Below are 27,825 nucleotides of genomic sequence, written 5' to 3' on the forward strand. Positions count from 1 at the left end.
AAAAGAAACAGTGCATTATGAAAACCCCCCAGCAGACTAGGCCTATAGCAGCATAACTAAGGGATGGTTCAGGGTCACCTGATCCAGCCCTAACTATAAGCTTGATCATAAAGGAAAGTTTTAAGCCTAATCTTAAAAATAGAGAGGGTGTCTGTCTCCTGAATCCAAGCTGGGAGCTGGTTCCACAGAAGAGGGGCCTGAAAGCTGAAGGCTCTGCCTCCCATTCTACTCTTAAGTATCCTAGGAACCACAAGTAAGCCAGCAGTCTGAGAGAGAAGTGCTCTGTTGGGGTGATATGGTACTATGAGGTCTTTGAGATAAGATGGGGCCTGATTATTCAAGACCTTGTAGGTGAGGAGAAGTTTTATTTTATTTATTAAATTCTATTGTAGATTTAACAGGGAGCCAATGAAGAGAAGCCAATATGGGAGAAATCTGCTCTCTCTTTCTAGTCCCTGTCAGTACTCTAGCTGCAGCATTTTGGATCAGCTGAAGGCTTTTCAGAAAGCTTTTAGGGCAGCCTGATAATAATGAACTACAATAGTCCAGTGTCACTCTGAGACGGGATGTTTCTAATTTTGGAAATATTGCACAAATGCAAAAAAGCAGTCGTACATATTTATTTAATATGTGCATTGAAGGACATATGCTGGTCAATAATACTCCAAGATTTCTCAGTGTTACTGGAAGCCACAGTAATGCCATCCAGAGTAAGTATCTGGTTTGACACTGTTGAATAATTTCTAAAACTTATCAAAAACCAAGACCACACGATCAGTCCAGTAAAAAGGGTTTATTCTTCCAAGAAGAGAGACGGTTACAGTTTGCCTGGACAATCATAAGCGCTCTGCCATATGACTATTTAAGTTCCATATTTATACACATAGAAAGCAGATGGAACAGGAAGAGTGTCAGTGGAAGTGGAAGTATGTGAAACACTCTGTAAGGTTCTGCCTTGGTGCATGCAGAAACCAGACATGGGAAGAGGATGAAAATCAGACTCTTAACACCTTTTGTCAATTCTCAATAACAAGGTACAGCAGAAACCTGCTACCAGCTGATTCCCCCCAGGTTTCAACATGTTTATCGAACAGGAATGAAACAACACAACAGAATAAGGAGTCCAATTATTAAATTTAATTAAGCCATTTTCATACAGTTTTACAGATTAATCTGGGTCAGGACTGCATGCTATGCCAGTCAGTATGACATGAAGTACTGGTACAGTTTCATATAGTGACAGCTTATCAATCTTGGTTCCATCATTATACAACACAATATGTGGGAAAAAGAGAACTTCAACAGCTGGGTGACCTCAACGTCTCCATTTCTATCACTGTGTAGTGTCCATCAGTGTGGTCTCCATCAGCATGGTCTCCATCAGCGTGGCCTCCATCAGCGTGGTCTCCATCAGCATGGTCTCCATCAGCATGGTCTCCATCAGCATGGTCTCCATCAGCGTGGCCTCCATCAGCATGGTCTCCATCAGCGTGGTCTCCATCAGCATGGTCTCCATCAGCATGGTCTCCATCAGCGTGGCCTCCATCAGCATGGTCTCCATCAGCATGGTCTCCATCAGCATGGTCTCCATCAGCGTGGTCTCCATCAGCATGGTCTCCATCAGCATGGTCTCCATCAGCATGGTCTCCATCAGCGTGGCCTCCATCAGCATGGTCTCCATCAGCGTGGTCTCCATCAGCATGGTCTCCATCAGCATGGTCTCCATCAGCGTGGCCTCCATCAGCATGGTCTCCATCAGCATGGTCTCCATCAGCATGGTCTCCATCAGCGTGGTCTCCATCAGCATGGTCTCCATCAGCGTGGTCTCCATCAGCGTGGCCTCCATCAGCATGGTCTCCATCAGCGTGGTCTCCATCAGCGTGGCCTCCATCAGCGTGGTCCGTTGTCCAGTGAGAACACAAAGTTCCCGATGACCCCAAACATTATAAACGTCTGTATTTTTAATCAGTTATGCTTATCTTCCAGTCTAAGACAAATTTCTCAGGGAAATAAGTGTACATTTGGTAAAGGCAAACATATACCATGAAAACTCATTTCCTTCAGTACACAAATATGAAACTCAGATAAAGGTCAGAGGGTGACATTAGCACTGTGGTTGAATTTTGTCTTCATACTTCTTCAAATAAAGTGCATTCTGTATAATGGTAAAGGATCACATCTGGAGAAGGACAGTTATGTGAGAATGCTTTTCTGTATTATTATTCGTAATAAATTACTAGTTTTGTTTGTTTGTGTTTTTCCTGAAACAGAGGCGTCCCCTCCACCAGATGGCGCCCTAGGTGATGGGCAGTTCCTTCGACCTCATGATTCTCATTTGCTCTGACATGCACTGTGAGCTGTGAGGTCTTATATAGACAGGTGTGTGTCTTTCCTAATCAACTCCAATCAGTTTAATTAAACAAAGCTGGACTCCAATGAAGGAGTAGAACCATCTCAAGGAGGACCAGAAGAAATGGACAGCATGTGAGTTAAACAGTGTCACAGCAAAGGGTCTGAATACTTATGACCATGTGATATTTCAGTTTTTCTTTAATAAATTGTTTTTTTTTCTGTCAGGATGGGGTGCTCTGTGTACATTAATGAGAAATAAAATGAACTTTGATTTTAGCAAATGAAATGAAAAATTTAAAGGGGTCTGAATACTTTCTGTACCCACTGTAACCACTATCACTAGTGACAAATGATACTCTAACAACTACTACGACCATAACAGTTAAAAAATCCCCAACAAAATGTAGCTTGGATGTTGGTGTGTATTAAACTTCTGCAAAAAATGTTATTATTTCATAAAGAAAATAACCATCACTTTTTGTGTTGCATGTTCTGTACATTTCTGTTACATGTTTACAATCTGTCTTCATGTTTCATTGTTTTGAATTCTTAAAATACATACTAATCAATTATAATTTTGGCTGAATGTTTAAAAAAAATCTATGTAATCAATATATGATGCAGAATGAACGAGTACAAACTGTAACCTGAGTCTGACGTGTCTTTGCAAACATTTACTTTCATATTTCACATCCTTCTGTCAACAATCAAACAGGAACTTTCTCACAGATCCAGATATGAGATCCAAGAGAACCTGATCGTGTCCATTTTCCATGAGCCTCACAGCAGACTGCAGAGGAACCATTAATGGGATCCTGCAGTCCTGGTGCCCAGAACCTGTTGGATAAATAAAATATTATATTAAACAATTCATATCTACTGTCACATTCATAAAAATACGGCTCCAAGTTTTGATTTTCCAGGTTTCTGTCCGTCTTTCCTTCCTTTAGACTTTTCTCTGAGAATCACAGCTCAAACACAAAAATAGCTTTTAATGTTTTGCAAAAATTAAATATTCATGCTGTAAAAATTCAGAATAAAAAGAGGTAAGAGCTGATTTTCTGCTGTCTTGTTTTGTCAGTGTTTACAGTTTAAATGTGCACCTATTAGATCATATTTACTGAAGCTTCTTCCTTCATGTTCTTAAGTCTTAGAAACAGCAAAGAGGGGAAGACCTCTCTGTGACAAAAGAAACAGTACAGCACAAAAAACATCAACACAGATTTAACAAACTGAAATGTGTCGTTTGGTGTGAATATTTTTGGTGTGCATTTAGTTTGTGGAGCTGCTGGAAAAAAAAAGCTGTTCTGTCGCCCAACACATGGTTCTAATTATTATTTGATACGATGGTACAAACAATAATTTGGATTTTAATTTAAAAGAAAAATGTCTCACGCCTCTGTCAGTGGGGACCCATCCACCCATTCCCATTCATGTTCCCCACTTTTCCCTTTATAAGTGGTTTTCAGACCAATCCAAGACTCTTCTTTCATATTCAGCTCACTGATAAATTCCTAATAGAAACGAGACAAACATATTTCCTGCAGTCACAACTCAGCACCTCTGCTGCAGTAATATCATCTTGCGAATATGCCTTCATGCCATCTTTTTGCCATTGTCCTTTATTGAATATTTATTGATCCATAGACAGATGGATGGTCAAAAATATGAGACCTCCAGCAGTTCCATCACAGTAACAAACACACCCACCTGTTCCTCTCTGCTGTTTATGATCACCAGATCAGCTCCTTTATTCTGACAGTCTGTCCTGCTCTCAGGCCAAGTTTTCCTCTCAGTGGATTTAAAGTAACAGCTCCGTCCAAACTTCAGCCATTCTCCAGGACACTTCACTTGATGTCAAACACATGATTGATTATCCTCAGAGATGCTTGAGCCAGCAGTAAAGCAGATGAAACACCAATAACAGACATAAGTGAACAAATACTGTTCTTCTGTTTCCTCTGTGTGCGGTGACACATGCACAGACACACAAACACACAGACTTGGTGGATCTTAGTGAGTCTTTCAGTGCTCCTGTGTGAGTGGAGCCACTGCAGACAGAGAGAAGGTCACAGAAGCACAAAAACAATAAAAGCTTCTCATCCTGTTGGTCTTATGTTCAGAAACCAAAGTCTGCAGGTGTTCTGATTTCCTGTTGGACTGTCAAATGGTGATTAAATATCTATAAAGAACATAAAAAATATATCAGTGAAATGCAACAGTGTTATAAAAGGGACAAGGTGAGTGCTGCATAGAGCAGTAAAATAAACATGTTCATTCCAGTTAATCATTTTATCCACGTGTGCGCTCTCAGTGCTGCTGTTTGTTTCTGAGCTGCACCTTAGAAACTTTATAGCGGATCATTACTGTGAATGCTGCAAAGCATTCACAGTATTGTTATTGTACTCCAAAAACCTTCGGTCGCTAAAAACTCAAGCAGTGTTTGGGCTACAGACACCGTTCTGGTATCAAAACGTTCAGCCTGTTCTGGAGATTGATGCTGTTACTTTTCTTTTCTGTAACCTTTATACTTTTTAAGATATTGAACTTTTTATAATCTTCATTTTTGCCATTCAAAATGAATGGGGAAGTTTCAAATCCTTTTCAAATCCTTTCAGGCTTTAAAAGCTAATAACTTCAGCATACTTCTCCTAGAAAAACCATTTAAGCTGTAAAATGAAGCCAAGCCTTTCAGCTATTCAGCTCTTACTTGGTGTTTCAAAATCTTTTACGGTTTAAGCACCTGGAGCGTTTAAGTTTTTTTTTTTTTTCAGCCGTTTCAGAGTTTATAATGGTTGTGTATTGCGTTTGCTAGAGTGGGAGCCTGATTAGTAGAGTGGGAGACTTCAAAACTTTCAGGTCTCAGCTTGCTTGCAGCATTCACAGTGCATTTTCTTGAGGGAATGCTTTTTCTAGTTTAAACTGTTCCACAGCCTGATGGAGGAGTCTGACACACACTCAGCAGCAGCATCAAGTACAACAACGTCATGGTCCCGGGCCGTCTACCCAGCGTTTTGTGTTTACTTCTGTTTTCACTGAGTTTTGTTATTTCCTAGTTTGTTTTGGTTTTCATTGTTCTCAGTTCTGGTTTTATCATTTGTGGTTTTCTTGTTCCTTCGTCAACGTCTGTGTCCTGGTGTCTGTTTGTCCTAATGTTGTACCCCTGACCTTCTGTGTTTCCATATTGAGTTTTATTCCCAGTGTTGTGACCCGTCTGCATTTCTGTCCCATGTCTGTGTCTCTGTTTCCCTGTGCCGTGCTCCTTGTTTAGTCACTTCCTGTTTTATTTTGACAGTCTTGTTTTCCCTGTGCTTTGTTTAGTTTTACTTCCCCTGTTATTAGTTTCATTTGCTTCACCTGCTGTGCTTTTGCCCTGATTATCTGATGTGTATTTAAGTCCTCAGTTTTCATGTGTTCTTTGTCGCGTTGTCATCAGTGTTCCCTCGCTGTGTGTGTGTGTGTGTGTGTGTGTGTGTGTGTGTGTGTGTGTGTGTGTGTGTGTGTGAGTGTTTTTCTAATAAACCACCTTTAAGTTCTATTTTGTCCTGCATTTTGGGCTCTTCCTGCTCCTGCCACACACCCACATGACACAATAACATTTATACATTTTCTAAATCACCAAATGTAATTCCCTGACTGAACCCTCCCAAAGGGATTAATAAAGTTTAATCTAATCTAATCTAATTTAATCTTAATCCACACACACATTCCTGTGACAGTGTGACGCACACATAAATAAAAGCACATATAAACTGTGTTCTCCCAGCAGAGAATCTATAATGTGCTTCAAACATGCTGTGAATGAAAGTCAGTCAGTTAAACTGACTCTGAACATAACAGAAAAAATAAATGAGTGATTCAGTGAGTTTGGATTGTATATTAATGAGTTTGTGTATTTTATATATTTGTAATTGGAGGATTGGTGTGTTGGGATTTAATAACTATCATAATTTTGTGGGGATGTTGATGGTTTTAAATCTTAATGATTTGATGTTTGTAGCTGATGTAATCCTTATTTATTGTCATGTCTACCTGCGCGAGGACTACAGGTGGAAAATAGCTGCTCCATGTTGTTAGTTAATTCTGCCGGTCTGTTTTTTTTTTTGCCAAGCTCAGAGAAAGCAAACACAGTAAAGGACTATAAAATACTGATTTGTGTACTCTGTACTTATAGTTTATTGTTGTAGTATTTCACAAAACTGGTTTTATTACAGTTAAATGAAGTGAAGTTTTTGAAGTACTGCTGTGTCAGTTTATTATTTAAGTTCATTTCAGCTAAAACTTTTCACTGTTTCGGGTCTTTACCTACAATATGAAGCATCTTGAGGTGACTGTTTGTTGTGATTTGATGCTGTATATTATATATATTTGGTCCCAGTCACTGTTGTTGACTACCATGACCTAAGAGGGAATAAACCACTAAAACAAATATAAAGTAATATTCTAAGTACTACTGTACTCACAGATGTAGTGCATCATTTCTCACCTGAAAGTCGGGGCTGTAGCTCGATGTAATTGTTGCTCAGTTGGTCGTATTCGATCTGTAGCTGCTGCTTTTCCAAAGTGACTGAAATATCTGCTTAGAAATGAAACAAAATAAACTGAAAACAGCAAATTGTTACACTTTATAAATAATATGTCACTCCCAGCTGCATTTCTTTGTGTTCATTCATTCATTTATTTCTTGTGACAAAGTTTAAAAAACATAATTAAGTAAAACTGTGCACACATCCTTCATTTCACCATCCCAGGTTTACTGGTTTCCTTTGTAACAACTGTACTTCCTTTTTTTCATGTAGCCACTTGGATGGGCTCAAAGTCAGGGGGGGCGTGGCCTCTTTGATTGACGTGACTGAACACAGCAAGCTGAAGCCAGCTGATGTCTGCCAGAGGCCTGTCCTTTGAAACGGGTTTGAGTGATTTAACTTCAAAGGATATTCAAAGTAAAATGATCCAAAGTCTGTGGCCAACACGTGTCAGCTGATTGAATAATTACACTCAGGTTAACCTTGAGTTTCTGGTATTACAAAGATGGTTTACTTCTCACCAGGTTAAGTCACTAAAGTAACTTGTGCTGTAAACCTAACCTGCTCCAGAACTGCTTCCAGATAAGAGAGCAACAGTTATGAAATCCTCACCTACTGACCAATCAGTTCTCCAGAAAATAGGGTCACTATTTCTGGAAGATCCCTCAGAGCTCTGCAGGGAGTGCAGGAGGGTCTGAAGATTTTCAATAGTGTACAAAGACTTCGTGTTTCCCTGATCAGCACCAGTAATAAATAGAGATTCTTAGACACAACTTTATTCCTTGATTTTATTTTCCTGTTGGTTTTCACTTGGTGGCTGCATCACGCTGCAGCAGATCCTGCTTCCACACACAAGCTCTGACACCACAGAGCTGCACGCTGAAGCAAGTTTAACCTAGTCAGGATATCTTTTCCTTATCTGGCTTCATCAGACAAATCTGGTTATCAGCTGGATTAATTAACCCAGAGTTTTGCAGACTAGCAGGTTTAATCTTTCATGTGATTGTTTGATATGAAACATGGACAGGTCTGCTGACAGCAGCTTAGCATATTTAACAAAGATTAAACTATAACATTAAAACACAGCAGAAAATGCCACAGATGCCACAGTCCGGCTATCTGAGAGGAAAAGTGCTGGATAGTAACTGCAGTATTAAAAAGAGTTGTGTGAACATGTGTGCGCTCCAGATTTGTTAGTCAGTAAGAGTGAGGAAGCACGACATAAACGAGGACTGTGTAAATTAGCAAACTCATCAATGTTTAGAATCTGAAATCTACAAATTCTCCTCCTGACAGCTGTTTCTGAAGACTGTGAACACAAGTGAGGACCTCAGTGTGAAAGTTTCAGCAGGAAGAGCACAAAGATGGAAAACCATCTGACCAACAACGATGGACTTATGAATAGGATTATAATTTTCAGCTTTTTCTCTCCTCACATTTGTCCTGTTGGAATTTAATCTAAGAAGGAACTGAGCTTATAGTCAAGCTTATAGTTAGGGCTGGATCAGGTGACCCTGAACCCTCCCTCAGTTATGCTGCTATAGGCCTAGGCTGCTGGGGGGTTCCCATAATGCACTGAGTGTTTCTTTTCATTCACCTCTTTTCACCCTGTTTATACTCCACTCTGTATTTAATCATTAGTTATTATTAATCTCTGCCCCCCCCTCAGCAGATGACCCCCCCTCCCTGAGCCTGGTTCTGCTGGAGGTTTCTTCCTGTTAAAGGGAGTTTTTCCTTCCTGCTGTCACCAAGTTTTGATTGTTGGGTTTTCTCTGTAATTATTGTAGCATCTTTACCTTTGGCACCATATAAATATAATTAATTTGAATTGAGGGATATTGTGCTGGATTCTCACTTTAGATTTTACATGACTGGAGATTTCTGTACCAGATTACTACTTCCCCAGTTGGATTATGTTATTGATAATGATAATTACCTTTCAGGCCTTGATTATATCCCCTCTGCTCTCTTAATTCATCTCAAGAACAGTAATTGGAAATCCGCATTAGCACAGTATAGATTAATTATGTTAAATTAAATGTAAGGTGATTTAATTATGTGGTTTTTATAATTTGATTGCTCCCGCTAAATTGCTTCAATAAATATTTGTTCTGCATTTAAAGTCTAAATTGTGGACACTCCCTTCAACTCTTAGTAGAACAGTAAAGGTATAAACTGGTGTTCCATATTCTAATGGTTCTTATAGGTTGTTCTAGTCCTTAAAATTAATAGATCACTGGGGCCGAATTTCCTGCTTCTAAAGTAGCACCTAGCAAGTGCACCAGCTCAAATGAGGAGGGCTGTCATTAAGAGATGTGACTGCTGGTTACACTTAAATATTAGGAGTTGATAGTTTGTTGGATCAGCAGAGGATTATTGGGTCAGTAGAGCTAGACCAACCTCTTCAAACAGGTGGAAACAGTTTGTGTGCATTTCTAACAGGGTAATACCCGTAGCTTCAGAAACTCTGAGCTACTGGATGGAGGGCTGGTCCAGAATCCTGGACGGGAGGATAACAGGGATCTGACACCTTCTCCTAAGCCTGGTAGGTCTACAGCATATGTCACCATAGTGATACCAGTGTTAACCCAGTATGAAGTGATCCACCTTCATAAAACTCAGGATTAAAGTTGGCGTTACCTCAGTAAGCCCACACAGAGCTTCATGGTACAGGCCTCAGGACACACAGGAGGAAGATGTTAGCTAACAAGAAGATGGCTGCAAAATGAAGAAACATTCAAAGAGCGGAGACTTCCTCTGTTTGTTAATGAAAGTGGTCCCAGTATTTCTGAAGCAGTGTAACACATACAGGGTAACACTGCAGGGTGATAACTGACTCATGAAGTCAGACCAGGAACCAAACAAAAGCAGCTCTGCATCATCACATCATTTCAGCTAAACACACTTAATGTGGGAAATAATTGATCCAACATGTTGGAATAAAATTCCTCACAGCGTGTTGTGATTCCAGCCAGAATCAGGAGATACAGCACTCCAAGGCTCACTTCAAAAACTCGGAACCAGCTTCTTCTCACAGCGGGAAGTTTCCTCTGGCTGTGCTCATCTGTAGAGAAAGAGTCCATTCATGAAGCACTGATGACGGACTGGAGATTATTCTTCATTAAAATTAATTCATCTGAAATCAAGTTATACCATAAGGTGATTGTGTTTGTTACAGACACAGAACTGACCTGGAGGATAATGTGATCTGTTCTTCTAGTCAAACTAAATACTACAGAAATACAAACACTTGAAATCTGAATATTATTTTCACATTATTATTAATTACCAGCTTCTGGTAACCCAGCTTCAGGCTGCTGCAGCTCCACCTCTCCTTGCCGTCTCACTCCTCTGTCTTCGTGGGCCTCTCTGCTGTACTTTACCCTGAAATCTGATGCAGTTTGAAGTTCTGACGACATGTTGTGCTACAAAGATACACTGTGTGTGTGTTTGGGTCAGGCTACAGTGAAGTGAGAATACTGAACAAGTACAAGACTTTATCTGACACAGGAAACATGATTTCAGAGAGAACTTCTTCATTTTTGTTAGTTGAGACACTAACAGGGGTGCTGCAGTGGTGAGCACTGTTTCCTCTCAGGAAGAAACTGGTGTTGTGGGTCTTTCTGAGAGGAGTTTGCATGTTTCTCTCTGTGTCTGAGTTGCTCTCCTCCAGGTGTTCTGGCTGCCTCTCACAGTCTGCAGACATGCTCAGCAGGTTACCTGCTGATTCAGGTGTGGCTGTGCTTTGTCTGCACTCTGCCTCTTACACCACGACATCACTTATCTAAAGCTGGTTAACAAAACAGATCAATGAAACAAACCGCATCTAGATAGATAGAATAGATAGAATAGATAGAATGCCTTTATTGTCATTATACAGGATGTACAATGAGATTGGAGGACCACTCCTGTTCAGTGCCATGTAACAGAAAATCAAACTCTCTAAAATAAAAATATTATGAAAATATTATAATCTAGTATGATCAATATAATCAAGAGATATACAGAAATAAACAATGTGTAAAATATACAAAAAAATAGCATGTATAAAAATATATACATACATTGGTGCATCTGTACATTGTAAGAAAAGTAAATATGTGTATACATATAATAATGAAGATGATGAATATTGCACTTGGTAAATGAATATTGCACTAGTGAATGAATACTGGATATTACACAATATAGGAATGTCAGATATTGTTCAGTATGAATAATATAATATTGCACAGTTATAGTGGGTGAGTGTGTGAGTTCAGGGTGGTGATTGCTCTGGCGAAGAAACTGTTCTTGAGTCTGTTTGTTCTGGCTTTGATGCACCTGTAGCGCCTGCCAGAGGGCAGCAGGTCAAACAGGTCAAAGCCAGGGTGTGAGCTGTCCTTGATGATGTTCCTGGCTCTGCTGATGCAGCGGGAGGTGTAGATGTCCTAATGACATCTAATGAGTTCAGATAAATCAATTTGAAATAGACAAAATGTCTCAACGAAGAAATTTTTAAGACTCCTGGTGTGGGGCCATTAGCTTACATGTAAAAGGTTGCTGGTTGAATTCCAGCCAGAGACAAATTTCTTTGAGGTTGTGTCAGGAAGGGAACGACTGCACAGAAGCTCAAAATGAACTTGAATTTGTTTAAAATGTTAAACTCCATTAATTTTATATTTTAGTGTAAAATATTGTTGACTTTTTTTAAACCACATTTATCCAACTTTAGTTTTTTTTAAAAATAATGCATCAAGAGTTTATGAATATTGTTAATGCTGTGTTATGAATTAAACTGTAGGATATATAGAAGCAGAGCAGTAAACTGAATATGCTGCCTTTCCTTTTTGTATTAACGTCACCTCAAACTGTCACCACAGGGGGGCAGCATAGAGGCAGAGGGCTTTGGTTCGCTCCTGAACATCCACGAAAAATAATGAGTTAAGTAACAAGTCTGTTGGAAAATGTAAAGAGTAGAAAGTCCAGATATTTGTGTAAAAATGTAGGGAGTAAAAGTAAAAAGCTGTCAGAAAAATAAATAAATACTCAAGTAAAGTACAGATACCTGAAAATTCTACTTACTGTCTACTGTCACATTTACAAAGAAATTGGGTCACTGGATAAAATGTAATATAGTAACAGAATACAAAGACTTGCAAATCTCATAAATCCAAATTTTATTAATAATAGAACAACAAAATCAATAAGAACAAATCGCACCTTTAAACTTTGAACTGTTCTTTTTCCAACAACATATTTTTAACCCCCTGAAAGCTCCTTCATATGATCACCGAGGCCTAAAAAAAAACCCCAACAGAAACACCTTTTACACAAAATATGCAATTATCTTTTTTTAATAAGCACTACTATCAGAGACAGAATGTATAGAAAGGACAAACCAAATGTAAAGAAAAGCACAAGGAGCGCTCTGAATCCCAGGAATAAACTAAGGCAAACCAGCAGGAACAAAAAGGTTGGAACCACAGTTTAAGGCGGGGTTTATCAAAGGCAGAGGGAACACCTGAGAGATCAGAGACAGGTGAGACAGTCAGACCATGAAGGGAGGAGGAAGTCAAACTCAAAGTCAGACAAAGAGACACCAGTTCAAATAAAACATGAGCTAACTCAGAAGATGATCACTCAGACTCAGGAACTAAGGAAACACAATCATGCAGAGGAAATTAAACCAAGGGGACCGAGTCAGGACCAGATCCAGAATTAGAGGACCGGGTGAACCTGGAAAGTGGAGCAGGAGATAAGGGAGCCAACTCGGACACCGGGACAAGAACGAGGAGAACCAACACTGGCACAGATTCAAAAACTAGAGGAGTTGGTGACTTAGTGAGGAGCTACGAGGCCAGTTTTGGTCTCGGCACAACGGATGCTAACAGCACTGCTGACTGGGAGGGAGTGGGTTCAGGCTTCTGGGAGGGCAGGCTCCGATGAGAGCTGAGAAGCAGACAGGATCCCGACATCAGCTGACCCAGGAGCAGAGGCAGGCTGGGGCTCAGCATCATCATCACCACCACCACCGCCACCGTCACCACCATTACCACCATCAGGGAATTTAACTCCAGCTGTTGTTTTTGAACTGAAAGAGTCTCTTGGATGAGAGCATAAATGTCTTCATGAACCTACCGAGGTTCAGTTGCTTTCTTTTCAAACATTTATGACCTGGATTACTGAGAACCTGCAGACACGCTGCACTAAGAGCTGACTCGAACCACCTCCCACACAGTCATAACAACGTCGGGAACGTCGGGCCTTTGTGGATCAGGAAAACCAAAAATAAAGTCAGTGTTATCACATTGGACCTTTGAAATTCTAAGAAGAATTTAATATCACTCTACATGCAAAACTGATCATGATTGTTGACCTCAGAGGGAAGTACTTAAAGAGTAAAACTCTATAAACCTTCATTATTATATGTAAAAATACATAAAATGTGTTCCTCACCATTCCCTTTCCTTTTACGGATGAAGCATCCTATGATCAACAGGGCCAGTGAGAAAAGTCCTCCAACAATTTTAACAGGTGATTTTAAACGATGAATCACTGATAAAATTTCCAAATGAGAAACTGGAAAAGTAACGACAGAACATTTAATATTTGGATTTACAGTATTTAAACTCTGGAATCGTGGAATCTGAATGATTTCCATGGGTGAACACTGCTGAAGTTAAGATGGTGGCGTGTGCACACATCACAGCTCTGCGCTCATTCGAACGCCCTTTCATTTTTATTTTGCTACTGCATTCATCACTCAGTGTTATATATGCCGAGAAGAGTCTCAGATACACCTGATAAACTGATGAATATCACTTCTGTGCACAGTAAATGTTCTTCAACAATGACCACCCCCACTGGGGGCTCCTTGGATTGTTGTCAGAGACATTATGACTGTAGTCCAAAATATTGGATGAATAACCCGGGATTGCAAATAGAAACAATGATAGAAAAAAAAACAGTAAGAATGGCCTGAATCTGCCTGTTGATCTGTTATTCTGGTCATGCATCAGTTTCTCTTTGCAGTGGTATGCAAAAGTTTGGGTACCCCCGATAACTGCCACGATTTTCCTTTATAAATCATTGGTTATTCAGATCAACAGTTTCAGTTAAATCTATCATATAGCAGATGAACACAGTGATATTTGAGAAGTGAAATGAAGTTTATAGGATTTACAGAAAGTGTGCAATAATTATTTAAACAAAATTAGGCAGGTGCTTAAGTTTGGGCATCCTTGTGGTTTTATTGATTTGAATGCCTTTAGCACTAATTATTGGAACACAAAATTTGTTTTGCAAGCTCACTGACCCTTGACCTACATACACTGGTGGATCCAATTATGAGAAAGGAATAAAGGTGGCCAATTGCAAGTGTTTCCCCTCTTTACATCTTCTCTGAAGAGCGGCAACACGTTTAGAGGAAGGATCCAAAAAGCTCTCTCAGAGATTTCAACTGTCAGTTTCCACTGTGAGGAACATAGTGAGGAAATGGAGACCACAGGCACAGTTCTAGTTAAGGCCTGAAGTGGCAGGTCAAAAAAACCTCAGATAGAGGAGAAGGATGGTGAGAACAGTCAGAGTCAACACACAGAGCAGCACCAAAGACCTAAAACATCATCTTGCTGCAGATGGTGTCACTGTGCATCGTTCAACTATTCAGCGCACTTTGCACAAAGAGAGGCTGTGTGAGAGAGTAATGCAGAAGAAGCCTTTTCTGCACACACGCCACAAACAGAGTCGCTAAAGCTCATTTGGACAGGCCAGCTTCATTTTCTGAATAAGGTGCTGTGGACTGATGAAACTAAAACTGAGTTATTTGGACACAACAAGGGGCGGTATGCATGGTGGAAAAAGAACACAGCACTCCAAGACAAACACTTGGTACCCACAGTAAAATGTGGTGGTGGTCCCATCATGCTGTGGGGCTGTGTGGCCACTGCAGGTACTGGGAATCTTGTTAAAGTTGAGGGTCGCATGGATTCCAGTCAATATCAGCAGATTCTTGAGAACAATGTTCAAGAATCAGTGACAAAGTTGAAGTTGTGTCGGGGCTGGATACTTCAACAAGACAACGACCCCAAACACTGCTCAGAATCTACTGAGGCATTCATGCAGAGGAACAAGGACAACGTTCTGGAATGATCATCTCAGCCCTCAGACCTGAATACTATTAAAAATCTGTGGTGGGATTTAAAGCGGGCTGTCCATGCTCAGAAACATCAAACCTGACTGAACTGAAGATGTTTTGGAAAGAAGAACGGTCCAAAATACCTTCAAGCAGAATCCAGACTCTCATTGGAAGCTATAAGAAGAGTTTAGAGGCTGTTATTTCTGCAAAAGGAGGATCTACTAAATATTGATGTCATTTTTCTGTTGGGGGGCCCAAACCTATGCACCTGCCTAATTTTATTTAAATAATTATTGCACACTTTCTGTAAATCCTAAAAACTTCATTTCACTTCTCAAATATCACTGTGTTTGTCTGCTATATGATATATTTAACTAAAACTGCTGATCTGAACAACCAATGATTTATAAAGGAACATCATGGAAATTATCAAACTTTTGCATACCACTGTATGTGTGTTTCTCTGCTCTTAAAAACACAATCAGAGCAAACAGCTGAAGAGGTGTTTGTGGTTACAGGTCACAGGAAATACAGCCTGCATGCAGTAATTGCATCAAACATGAAAGATACCAACATAAAAATGAACCTCTGCTGATGACTGATAATCTTAATCTCACCTTTATTGACGCGAATCACAGCTTTGTCCAGTTTGGTGACAATCGCCTTGTACACATCAGAGAGCTGAAACACACAGTCGTACCTCTCCCAGTCTTCAGGTCTGACTGATGAAACCTGCAGATCAACACTCATCTGGAAGGGCCCATCATCGTTGGGGAGGATGACTCCTTTGCCCACACCTTCATGAAGCTCCACTCCATCTTTCACCAGACCATGCTGACTCTGTTAGTGCTGAAGCCTGTAGCGTGGCAGCTGACTGGAGAGGAGGGAGACTTCTGGAGGAGAGACACTGAGAGAAGAGCTGGAAACACAGAGACAAAGTCAGTCAGTGTGTCTCTGTAGATTAACTTTATATGTTCTGACATGCTGTTCAATCAAATCAGGTAATGAGCTTCTACCTGTTCTTAGCATGAAGCTCCTCCCATAGTTCCCAAACATCTTCAGCATCTCAGGACACACCTGGGTGAGATAGTTCTTAATGACAGCTGATGCAGCTTTATGGTTGTCCCATCTTTGTTTGAAGATCACAGCCTGTTGCATTGCAGGAATCCATGTGTGTGCCTTTAAATCAAATGTAATGAAGTCCTCTCCATCATGACCAAACTGATTAATACCATTAATCTCATCAGTCACATCATCAAATTCACAGCCAAGCATCCTCTGAAATGTGTGAACACCTGAGAGACAGAAAGGGAAACTTCTGTAGTCAAACATCTAAAAAGGCTTCACTGAAATAATGTCATTACCTATGAAGTATTGATCAGTACATCATAAGATCATAAGTACAGAATCTGTCTACTGTAGATTGCTGAGTGTGATCTGTGCTGAGTGTTTTTCCATATACATCCCTGCAGTCTGAAGAGATGCTTTTTTGTAGACCAGCTTCATTTCTTTAAAAAAAGAATGTATTTAGACCTGCATATGCATAAATCATTTTCAGACTGACACAAACTCCAAGCTGCAAACATCGCTGATCTAGGCCATAAATATAGATGAAAGATGGACCATATTTTGGAAGCCTTTACACACACAAACTAGTGGTTAACAGGTTATTACTGGAAGGATGCCAAATCTAAATTCAATAAGTAAAATTAATATCTACTTTTTGTTTGGTTAAAGCTTTGCATCAGCTGTTCAATAATGAGACTGAAGAACCTTTGAGTCTCACAGCACTGATTAGTGAACCAGTTCAAGTATGCAGGGTCATGTTTCTTCATCCAGTCCTGTGTGGATTCAGCTGTCATGGTGTTACTGTCACAGTAAACCACCTCAAATCCATCAACCAGTGCAACACCAACAAACTCCAGCCAGTTTTCTTCTCCCAACAATCCAGTGAAGCAAACTGTTAAAGTGTGAGTCGCTGCAGAGCAAACAGGATTTTATTCTTACAATAAATGAATAAAAACTTCAGTCAGGTTGAACTCAGAGGTCCAAAGTCAAGAAGCAAAACTCCACGGGAGGAAATAAGTGACAAACCCCCAAATAATCAGCAAACGATGGAAACACGGAAACTCTGAGAGAACAAAGGAAAGGCTGGACTGTAACCAAGGGAAGTGGAAATGTCAGAGTATCGAGACACAACTCAAACTAATCAAGTCAAATTTTTTTTTTTTTTTTTTTTTTTACAAAGATTAAAACAAAATGTGATCTTACCTGGAGATGCAACCTGACAGCAGTGAACAAGCAAAAATACAACTTTCAACATGTTTTAGAGATGATGAGGAGCTGGGACAGGGTAACCTGGATCTCCCAGTGCGGGATCAATAAAGTCTTTATCTACTGATCGATATCAGTCCTGACTGAGCTGCATGACGATATTGGAAAGAAACAGAAGTTCACATCAGGCACGAGCAGTTTAGTGCACCCCCCTCAGGAACTGTGGTGGCAGATGTGTGTCTCTGAAGTGTGACCACACGTTGCTTTTGTAACTACAACTTGCCATCGATGCCTCTGCAGTAACATTTATACAGCTAACTGTGGTATTCAGAATAGCTTCATTTCTACAGGACTGTTTCCTGCTGTCACGTGAAAACTGAAGATCAAATGCTCAACAAGAAGCATAGTGATGGTCTATAAATGATATTAAGATATATTATTGGATTATCAGTTAAGCTTTCATCATGCACAGAAAACTCAAACACAACTGCAGAACCTGAACGTGCTTTGTTATAGAGCTGATGCTGGCATTTCACACCGTGCACTCTCTAAATAGCAAAAGCATTTAGTCTTAATCTGGTGATGATCAAACTTTAACATGCATTAAACATGAATTACAAACAATGCAAACCATGCTTCCTTAATGTTTCACACTAGATCAGATATTCTACAGAGACAGCAGAAAGCCAGCAGTGGCTGTAAACAACCACAGTCTGAGTGGGTAACCTGCATCTGTTGTCTGCTGTGCTCATTTTCTGACCTGGACACATCCAGGCAAGGCTGAGTGCACAATTTAACCACGTGAACAAACAGACTTAGATATACGAGCAGCTCAGTCAGCAGCAGAAGAACGGGGGGGGGGGGCATTTCCAGTTTAAAGAGGAAGATGATTTTCTCTTTTATGATTGGAAATTTTTAATAACTGTTGTAGAATTCCACACTACGTTTAACCATCCATCAGACATTTGGTTCTGTGCATGCATAAAAACAACATCTGCACTTCCTGCATAAAACACTGAATTTTCAAATATTCATTTAATTATAAAAAAGAATCCAAACATCAGCTGACGCTCCAGCTCAACACTAAAGGGATTTAAAGTCAAAAACAATAAACATCCTCTACAAAATAAAACTGCTTTAACACTTCACACTTCTAACTTTAACTGAAAATTATTTCACAGAATAAATCATATAAAACAGTAATTAGAAAAGAACTCAAACCAAAATCTATTTTGAGATCAGTCCTCAGTTTAAGCTGAGACTTCAAAACAGCAGAAGAAAAAATGATCTGTTTCACTGATCCCTGATAAACCTACTCTTCCTTGGTTTAAGTCACTAGATTCAAACGTCTCAAAATTTTTATGGAAAAACAAACCATCAAGAATAAGTTTAAAAACTTTACAAAAACCAAAACACATTGGTGGTCTGGAATTACCAAACTTTTATTACTATTTCTTAGGCAGTAGATTGCAGTATATTTCAAAGTGGATCAAATCAAATTCATTAGACAACCCATGGCTGGATCTAGAACAGGCACTTTGTGGAAAAATAAAAATCTTGGATCTACCTTTCATTAGCCCCAGTATTAAACATCATAACTGCTATAAAAGCCTTAGTATAAACACTTCTCTGACAGCCTGGTGGGAATTTTTAATAATAACTAAGTCTTCACTTATCCCCTGTAAACTAACACCCATTTGGAACAATCCAGATATTTGTCAGAAAAAGAAAATGCTGAATTTTCCGTTATGGCGTGATAAGGGTATAAATAACTTAGAACATATTATCCAAGATGGAAACCTTATTACATTCCAAGAACTTATATCAAAATACAGAATTGGCAACGGTAGATTTCTGGAATATCAACAACTTAAGTTCATCTTACAGGGAAGATTTAACCTCAATCAATTGAATCTAGAAATGCCTACATGGGTAACAGAATTTCTTAAACTCTGTACCCCAAAATTGTTGTCAAAATTATATAAATTATTACTAAAAACTGATGATTCAGTTTCCCTCCCAATTGCAAAATGGCAGTGTGATCTTTTTGTCAACCTGAATCAAATTTTATGGACAGAAATGTGTTTAAATATCTTCAAAATAAATCAAAAAAGCCCAACTACAACTTATATAACATAAAATTCTCCATAGAACACACTATACTGGACAAAGGATGTTCCAAATGGGCCTTCCATACTCAAACATTTGCACCCAATGTACAAGCAATTCAGAGGAGAATTATCTACATGCTCTGTGGTCTTGTGTACCTGTTCAGAGATTTTGGCAGAGGATACACGACAGCACGTGGTTTAGCTGTCGTGTCCCAACTTCCCCCAGACTATGCATCTTAGGTGACGTCAGTGAATTAGTTATGAGTCAAATATATCACACATAGTTCTTACCGCCTTGTGCATCGCTAAGAAAACTATCCTCATGAATTGGAAGTCAAAAAATAAACTTTGTTTTACTCAATACAGAAATTTATTAGTAGATCATGTTAGTTTAGAGAGAATGTCTGCTTCTTCTAAAAACCAGTTGGAGGAATTGGGGGTGCTTGGCTTGGCTTGGATGCTTGGGGTGGCGGGTGCCAGCCCTCGGTCAGTTGGCTGGTCTTCCCTGTGTGGCTTGGGGGCTGGGGTCTGGGGCCCAGGCCTTGGGGCCGTGGCAGCTCCCAGTGGGTCTCCCCTGGCACTGGGGGGTCTCTGCTGTCCCGGGCACGCCACCAGGTGGGGTGGGTTCGTCTGGCCTGCGTCGGGGTGTCCAGTCTGCACTTTTGGGGCCCTGGGGTGCCTGCATTGCGGGGGGGAGGGGGCCGCGGTGGGATGGTTGGGGGACAGGGCACCGTATTTCCAACTCAGGCCAGTTTGTCCTGTCGCTTGTTTGTGTCTATTGTCGAGTGAATGGGCGGCTAGTGTGAGCCCTCTGCGGTGGGGGCAGTGGCGCCAGTCTCGGGTGCTGTGGTGCTCTGGGATACTGTCACCACGGCCCCCTGTTCACCTCCCCCTTCCCTTTGCTGGGGGTGTGGGAGGTCAGGGTGCCAATTGAGCCAGTGGACAGCTGGCTCTCTTCTTCCAAGTTGCCTTTTTGTTTCCTGGTCATATGCCAGGGTTCCTCGGGGGCCGGGCTGACAGCGTCTTGGGATCGCTGTTGGCCCTGGGGGGGTTTCCGCTCTCCCCATCTTCAGAGGGTGGGTTGATATGGATGAATCTGTGTCTTTGTGTATTTGTCACAGTCTTTGTGGGTGTGGGTGGATGAGTGAATGTGTGCATATGTGTGTATCTATGCACATATATGTGTGTGGGTGAGTGTGCATGTGCATGTATGTGTATTTGTGCATAAATGTGTACGTGGGCGTGCATGGGTGTTGACCTGCTCCCCTGGGGGCTGCGGTGTGGGGCTGCATTGGCTTCTTCAGCGTGGGGGGGGGGCTCTGTGGTGGGGTTGGGTAGTCCTCGGGCGCCAGGGGCCCTGGAGCCCTGCCACCGGCCTGTGCAGGGGGCTATTGCTCCTTGACTCGGGGAGCTCCATCTGGGACCTCCCTCTCCCATCTGCTGGGTCCCGTCTGCTGGGGTGGGTGTGCGGTTGTCTTGAGTGGCCACGGATCTTCGTAGGTCCTGATGGGCTGCTGGTGGCCTGGGTTTCCTGGGGCTTTCTTTGCCCGCCTCTAACTTTTGATGGGCGGAGCTGCAGCGTTCTGCCCTCATTGGTAAGTACATTTCATGACACAGACACAAACACCCACGTAATCATAACACAAAATGGTTGGTTTGTGTAACATGCTTCTTCTTTTTTTTTCCCCACACAATTTTTAATATTGCACGTTTTGTCAGTATCTTTTATGTTTAACAAGTGATGAACTATTTGGTTTATTTAATTGTGCTTTTTTATATTTTCTCTCTATTCTCTTTTTTCCCCCTCCTTGTTTCTCTGTCCCTTTTTCTTTTCTCTTTTCTTTTTCCTAAGCCTGTCAGCTCTGGCAAAATTTGTCACATATGTTAAAAATAACTCAAATAAAAGAAAGGGTCACACACTAACAAGAGGAGCCTATAGTAGAACCTATAGAGCTCATCTTGAAAGAACAAATATGTTTGGGACAACACTGCATCACAGTTCTGTTTGCAAGATCTGATAGACTTGACAGGCTTAACAAAAAAAAAAAACAGCAGACTCACAGAAGATTTAAAAATGAGTGTAAAAACAAATGCAGATTGTAAGAGAAGTTTTTATTTTTTTATTTTAAAGAAACATGAATGAAACACAGGTAAGGATCCAAAGCAAGATTTCCACCAGATTATGTTTTTGATCCATGAATCAATTTTACTTTGAATATTTTGACCAACAATTAAGATCTGACGTCTCATCTCTGAACTATTTTGAGATGTTTGATATTAGTCGAGGCAGCTGGGATGGATGCACTGAAGAGACGTGACTGCATGTCATCGCTGGGATATACAGTCATAACAAAATTTTGGTATTCTCAAATGTTATATTTGACATAATTTGATGTTTCAGATTTTAGATTTTAACTTGATTCTTTGATATAGAGACGATCAATCACAACTTCCTAAGTTTCAAAGACTTTTACTGGCAAATTAAACAGATTCATGCAGAGTTGCAGCGCACTGCCAGAACCTTCGATCTTCTGTTTCCCAATCTTATCTGACTGGACTCGGCTGAGATTGTCTCTGTGAGGCTCATTCAGGCTCTCACAGAGGTCAGAAGGTCAGAGAAGCTGCCGGGAGCTGTAAGAAAAAAATGTATATAACTAACTGTTAGTCCACTGATGTATTACTGCATTAATATGCGACATTAATAAAACCCTTTTAATCCCACAAGTCGACTAAAAACAAAACGGTTTACTCAGGAGGTGCAGCATGTTTTTTTTTTTTTCCTGAGATAAATTAATTTTGCAGTTTGTATCAAAGCATCAGCTCACCATTAACACCCGCCACCGTAACGAGGATGATGATGATGATGATGGCTTCTCTGCTCACAGGGAGTAAATGAAATTAGCAGATGAGGCAGGTTAGAGAAGAGTATTCATATATTCTTATTGTATTAATCTACATCTGCCACATACTGTTAGAGGGGAACATACAGCATGATCTGTATATCAGGACCTGCTGATGTGACTGTACATGCAGCACTTAGAAAGCAGCACAGATTTCTGTTAAGCAGAGCAAATGCACTAATTATGTTTCTGACTTTTAATCCCTTTACAGCAGCTCAATGTTTCCAATGAAAAACTCCCCTAAATGTATTCAGTAACATTTCCCCAATTATAAAACAGAACTTCCAGTGTCAGAGCTGCATGGTCCAAACTGTAAACCTGAAACTTATATAGGATTAATCTTAAGAGCATTAAGAGTTTGTTTCTCACCTCTCTAGTTGGTCCTGATCGCTGTTCTATTCAGTGCGGTGATGATGGCGTCCTTGACACCAGAGAGCTGAAACACACACTCATATCTGCTCCAGTCTTCAGGTGTGACTGATGAAACATTCAGATCAACACTCATCTGGAAAGTCTCATCATCGTTGGGGAGGATCTCTCCACAATCCACACCCTCATGGATCTCCTCTCCATCTTTCCTCCAGAACATCATGGCTCTGTGAGGGTAGAAACCTGTAGCGTGGCAGCTGATTGGAGAGGAGGGAGACTTCTGGAGGAGAGACACTGAGGGAAGAACTGGAGAGAGAGGAGGTGGGAAAGAGAGGAAAGAAGAGAACAGAAAAAAACAGATAAAGTAAGAAAGCAAACAAAGAAATTCAATGAAGAGATAAAAATGCATCCTTATTTCTTCTGTCCTCATCCTCCAGACTTCTGTTGTTCTTCCAGACCCACTCTGATAGAGCGCTCTCAAACCAATTCTGTCTAAAAACTAGCTACTCCCATAAAAATTTAAATTGACCCCTTCCTTTCTGATCCTTTATGGTCCCATATTGTAGAGCATGTTTTACTGAACAATTTGCAATTTGATTTATGGTTATAACTAATTTCTGAGCAAAGATATGTTAAGTTAAGCAGAAAAGAGTGTGCATTTTTAGGTCATCGTTTTCATTGAAAATAATAAGAAAGCTTTGTGACCCATGCTATAGCAATTGTTTGGACAGCTCAGTACAGCAGACGGGGGCTCACACGCACTTGCTTAATTCAGATATCTAAAACGTAATTTTCACTTGTCACAATTATGTCTGAGATATCATAAATTGTAATTACAGATGTATGACCCGTCAAATGATGAATCCGGTGACGTCATTTGAGATATCTTGAAAGGAATTTTGACTCGTCAAAATGTAATTGAAGATATCTTGAATTATTATTCTGGATATTCAAAATGCAGTTTTAGATATCTGAAATGTAATTACAGACCGTCAAACGTATTTTATGTTAAAACAGCCTGCCATAGCCTCATGGTCTGCTTCTTGTGTCTGCCTCACTTCATCCTGAGTTAAATTACTGGAACAACGTTCGGCAACAAAAGTATTTTTCAGTATGTTGTCATTTTCTTATTAATTACTGCCACATTCTCCTAATTATTCAAACCAGGATAATTCCACTCCCTCTTGTCTGCTCTCATTTTCTTTTCATCATCCAGACTCTTTTTGTTCTTCATGCACTTTTAGGAATGTCGATGATATTTTACCCCGACCCTTGTCAAATGCTGTGATCTCTGTTACACCTGAGACTATAAAGTACAGCTGAAGTTGGGTTATAATAAGACTATTTGTGATGCAGTTGTGCTGGCAGTCACATTTTACTGATATTAAATTCAAATGAGGCTGTATGAGTCAAGGATGTCTTATTTTGTTAAATGACTGTTGCCTCGACTCTCCCACACGTTTGAGGGATTAAGACATGACGAGAGGAGTAGAGAACTCAAGCACGTGCAGTTTGAGAAACACCAAAGGGACCTCGAGTATCTCCTCTGGCTTTACTTCCCATAGTTGTCTTTCCCTGATTGTCTGGATGTTTGTGTTCACTGCTTTGATTGCAACGCTCATTATTTTCACCTGTGTTCAGTCATCTTTGCCTCTCCAGTTGACACATCTCAGATTGTCTGTTATCTCTATGTGACCTGCTAGTGCTCCCATGTTCTTTGTGCTTTGCTAGATTCTGGTTTTATTGCTATTCCTGTTAGTTCACCTGTCTGTAGCACCTGCATGACAGCCACCTTTCCCTCTCTGAACCTCTTTGGCATCCAACAACGAGCCAGCAGATGGTGTGCTATTTGAATAAATGTTCAAAGGTAACTGTATTTTTAGAAAGATAATTCAACATAGACACTACTACATTCATGACAGGGCATCAGGTCATGTGATTTTACCTGTTCTCTGCAGGGAACCTCTTGCAACGCCCCAAACTGTGCTCAGCCACAGTGGACAAACCTTAGTGACGAAGTCTACAGTGGTATTTATATTTATCTCAGCATCCCATCTGAGTTTGGTAGAAGCAGCTTCTGGTTTCAGTGCGATCCATGTCAGTGTCTTCAGATCAAGTTCAATAAAGTCTTCTCCATTATAACCATAACGTTCTAAGCCGGTCACCTCTCCAGTGTTGTCATCCCATTCACAGCCATCTATCCTCTGTAAAATGTGGACACCTGAAGAGATGAACCATGTTAATCTGTGTTTTACTGTGAGGCACAGGTAATCCTCAGGGTTAGGGTTACACTCAGACCTTAATTCAAGTCAGATAATCTGTCTTTATAACAGTATGATTAATGGAAGCTGATGCAAAGTTCGCCTCATGTGATTACTCAAACTTAAAAGATGAAGCAGAAGAGAGACAAACTGATTTAAACCAGAATTCATCTGATAGAAAACAAACTACAAGGACTAGAAAAAGTGTTAAGATATCATTTTTAAGGGCAGGATTAAGATTTAGAGCAGTTATGAAAATTTATTGTTTTATCATGTTTTTAAAGGATGTTCACATTAGTAAGGTTTTATGCATATTTAAGAATTTAAATCTTTAACTAATGATTAACAAAATGAATATACCTATATCATGTTTGTTGAGGTATATCTGGTGATTATACTGAGTAACAGAAGGTATAACAGGAAATCTTCACCTCCACATTGGTCGAATTCCTGCTTCAATCTAGAAATCTCGCCTCTGAAGAAGTTTGGCAGGTTTTCAAAACACACATAACTGTAATGGTGTAACTGCCGAGGGTCTTTGTCTAAAATCTTCTTCACCCAGTCCTGTCTCAGTTCCAGTATCCTGTTGCTGCTGTCACAGTGACCCGCCTCAACGCCATCAACCAACCCGACACCCTGAAACTCTGAGATGTTCGGGTGTCCAGAAGATGCAGTGATGAAATACTTCAGTGAGTGTTTCGCTGTGGGACAAACAATGTTTCTGATTTTAGTAAATAGAAACATAAAAACAGTATCAGAAATATGATATTCAGTATAATTCTGTTAACATAAGGAGAGGAGAGTTTGTGATCAATGGTGAAATGTGACAGAAGAAAATCTTAATGGTTATATTTTGATAAAGATGTGGATGAAGTTGTTACTTACATTAAAGTGACTTCATTCAAAATTGAGAAATTAGTGCAAATATCCAACACAATAATATTGACATTTCACGAGCAAAGATCACAGACTCTCAGGACTGCATGTGATTGGCTGCTCAGTGAAACCACCTTCACTGCATATTTGCTTCCACTGGACTCTGATTGACTGATGGTTAATAATAAACCTGTGTGAGCAAATAAAATCAGATTTTCCCTTTTCTGAGCTACAACAATATTGAACATAATCAGCCTAAATCTTTAAAAATGAATCTGAGCTCACACTTTTATAAAAGAGAACTTATTACTGTTTTTATGCTTTTCAGCTTCGTATCATTTATGATGGTGATGAAAAAGAGCAGCGGTGCCAATAAACATCCACACAATAAAACATGGATTTGTTTGTATCCTGTTTTATATCCTTATAAAATGAATAAATAGGCACTGAAATGAAGGTTATTTGGTTCCCACTAAAAGACCTGCCCTAGAAACAGGAAGGTAAACACGCTGCTCAAGCTGAGACTGTTTAACGATTTAACCGTTTTTCTTACCTGCAAATAAACCCGGGCAGAGGAGAAGCAACACAAATAACTTCATCGTTCCTTTATGGTTCAAGCTGAAACCATGAAAATGTGATGGACGTGGCTTGAAAACTCGACGGGTTACTTGCTGTGAAACAGCGGGCTGGACCTTGCTTCAGTTGGCGTCACTGATTATGTTTGAAGCACTTCACTGCTTCATTTAGACTGAATCAGCTGACTGGTTTGATTTCACAGGTGGAGCTTGGAAACTTTGGCTCAATACTCAAGAGTATTTAAGATGCTGAAACACGGTCTCACATCTTGTACCAAACTGTGCATCACTAACAGCTGTTATTTATGTGAATTTTGGACTTTCAGTAATGGAGCCATCAAGAAAGCATTCCCCAATGTGGGAATATTTTTTATTTGGCGCCACAGAATAATTCTTTCCATTCTGTCTGAAACCTGTGCCAATAGGAAGAACATGAAACCTAAATCACATCAGTAGCCCCCAAAATGATTAAGTTACAGGCAATTAATCTCTCGGCCGCAAGGCAAAGGAATTGGGCTTTGACATCAGAGCATTATGAGCATTAATGAACTACTTTCTGATCAAGAAAACATGATGAAAGTAAGTCAGGTTTAAGTTAAAACCTTAAATTATGGAGCGAACAGCAATGTTCAATATGTCAAAAAACAAACAGGTGAGCTCAGATGGTTCAAAAAGGTTCTGAGTTTCACAAAGCCTCGTTCTGCAATCACTAGCTCCGACTGTCACCCAGCCCATCAACCCTTTGATGCAACAAGTCCTCCAGTCTAAACGACGATATTTGTTCCTGCTCTCAAATACGACCTGCAGGGGCAATGAGCGCACCTACAGGTAGCCGGAGACAACACAACCTGATATTACACTGCATGAAAAGTGGGATTTTCGACAGTTTCTTGTATGTAATATTGCCGTGCGCCTTGAGTTTTAGGGCTCTCAGCAGGAGGCTTTGGTCAGAACAGTAAACTGTAGGGAAACTGTCGTGGACTCTCTGTGTCAGTGCTCCCTCAGCTCCCCCCTCTTCTCAGGTCTAGGGCAGGCTCTCATATGTAAAGGTGGTTTCTGTGAGTCATACAAATGCAAATCAAGTACTCACCAGTGGTCACCAGTACTCACCAGTGGTCACCAGTCTACCCCTCCCAACAGTTGTAACAGGTTTGTTTGTGAGCTTCTGTCTTGTGAGCCTTTGTCATGGAGTTTTTTTGTGAACCCTGAACTTTAGTGGACTGAGGGAGACAAACAAAGGCTATAACTTGATTTTGGTGACACCACAAGCATTATTTTCAATGAAAAGCATACTCAGTTTTCAGTCTAATTCGCTGTAACACATATACTTTTATTTTGCTATAATGGATGTACATAAGAGATATAGGCAAAACTTTCATGAGATAACTAGAAAATTTTAATGCAACAGGTTTTGGAATAAGACTCTTACAATAAAACAATTCAAGGAAAATCTTTATTATTTGAA

General features: G+C 40.2%; 2 protein-coding genes and 1 pseudogene across 3 annotated transcripts; all 3 read right to left on the reverse strand.

Moving 5' to 3' along the window:
* Positions 1–3,743: 3,743 nt before the first annotated feature.
* LOC115788174 (CD209 antigen-like protein E) lies at positions 3,744–10,297 on the reverse strand. Its single transcript, XM_030741118.1, has 5 exons — positions 10,168–10,297; positions 9,832–9,942; positions 6,839–6,928; positions 4,063–4,202; positions 3,744–3,866 (listed from the first exon to the last, which is right to left on the reverse strand). The coding sequence occupies exons 1-5, from the start codon at positions 10,295–10,297 to the stop codon at positions 3,744–3,746; spliced, it is 594 nt and encodes a 197-aa protein (XP_030596978.1).
* A 2,412-nt stretch (positions 10,298–12,709) lies between these two features.
* LOC115788176 (zinc-alpha-2-glycoprotein-like) lies at positions 12,710–20,972 on the reverse strand (annotated as a pseudogene).
* A 523-nt stretch (positions 20,973–21,495) lies between these two features.
* LOC115787809 (major histocompatibility complex class I-related gene protein-like) lies at positions 21,496–26,522 on the reverse strand. 2 transcript variants are annotated; one of them, XR_004020547.1, is made up of 6 exons: positions 26,339–26,522; positions 25,341–25,610; positions 24,594–24,869; positions 22,649–22,954; positions 22,205–22,254; positions 21,497–22,010 (listed from the first exon to the last, which is right to left on the reverse strand). XR_004020547.1 is itself a non-coding variant. In XM_030740539.1 (5 exons), the coding sequence occupies exons 1-4, from the start codon at positions 26,382–26,384 to the stop codon at positions 22,653–22,655; spliced, it is 894 nt and encodes a 297-aa protein (XP_030596399.1). In that variant the 5' UTR covers positions 26,385–26,522; the 3' UTR covers positions 21,496–22,010; positions 22,649–22,652. The 2 variants fall into 2 exon arrangements, 1 of the variants encoding a protein (XP_030596399.1); XM_030740539.1 differs by lacking the exon at positions 22,205–22,254 and having other exon boundaries at positions 21,496–22,010.
* Positions 26,523–27,825: the final 1,303 nt, after the last annotated feature.

The sequence above is a fragment of the Archocentrus centrarchus genome, chromosome 11, assembly GCF_007364275.1.
Source record: "Archocentrus centrarchus isolate MPI-CPG fArcCen1 chromosome 11, fArcCen1, whole genome shotgun sequence".
NCBI lineage: Eukaryota > Metazoa > Chordata > Actinopteri > Cichliformes > Cichlidae > Archocentrus > Archocentrus centrarchus.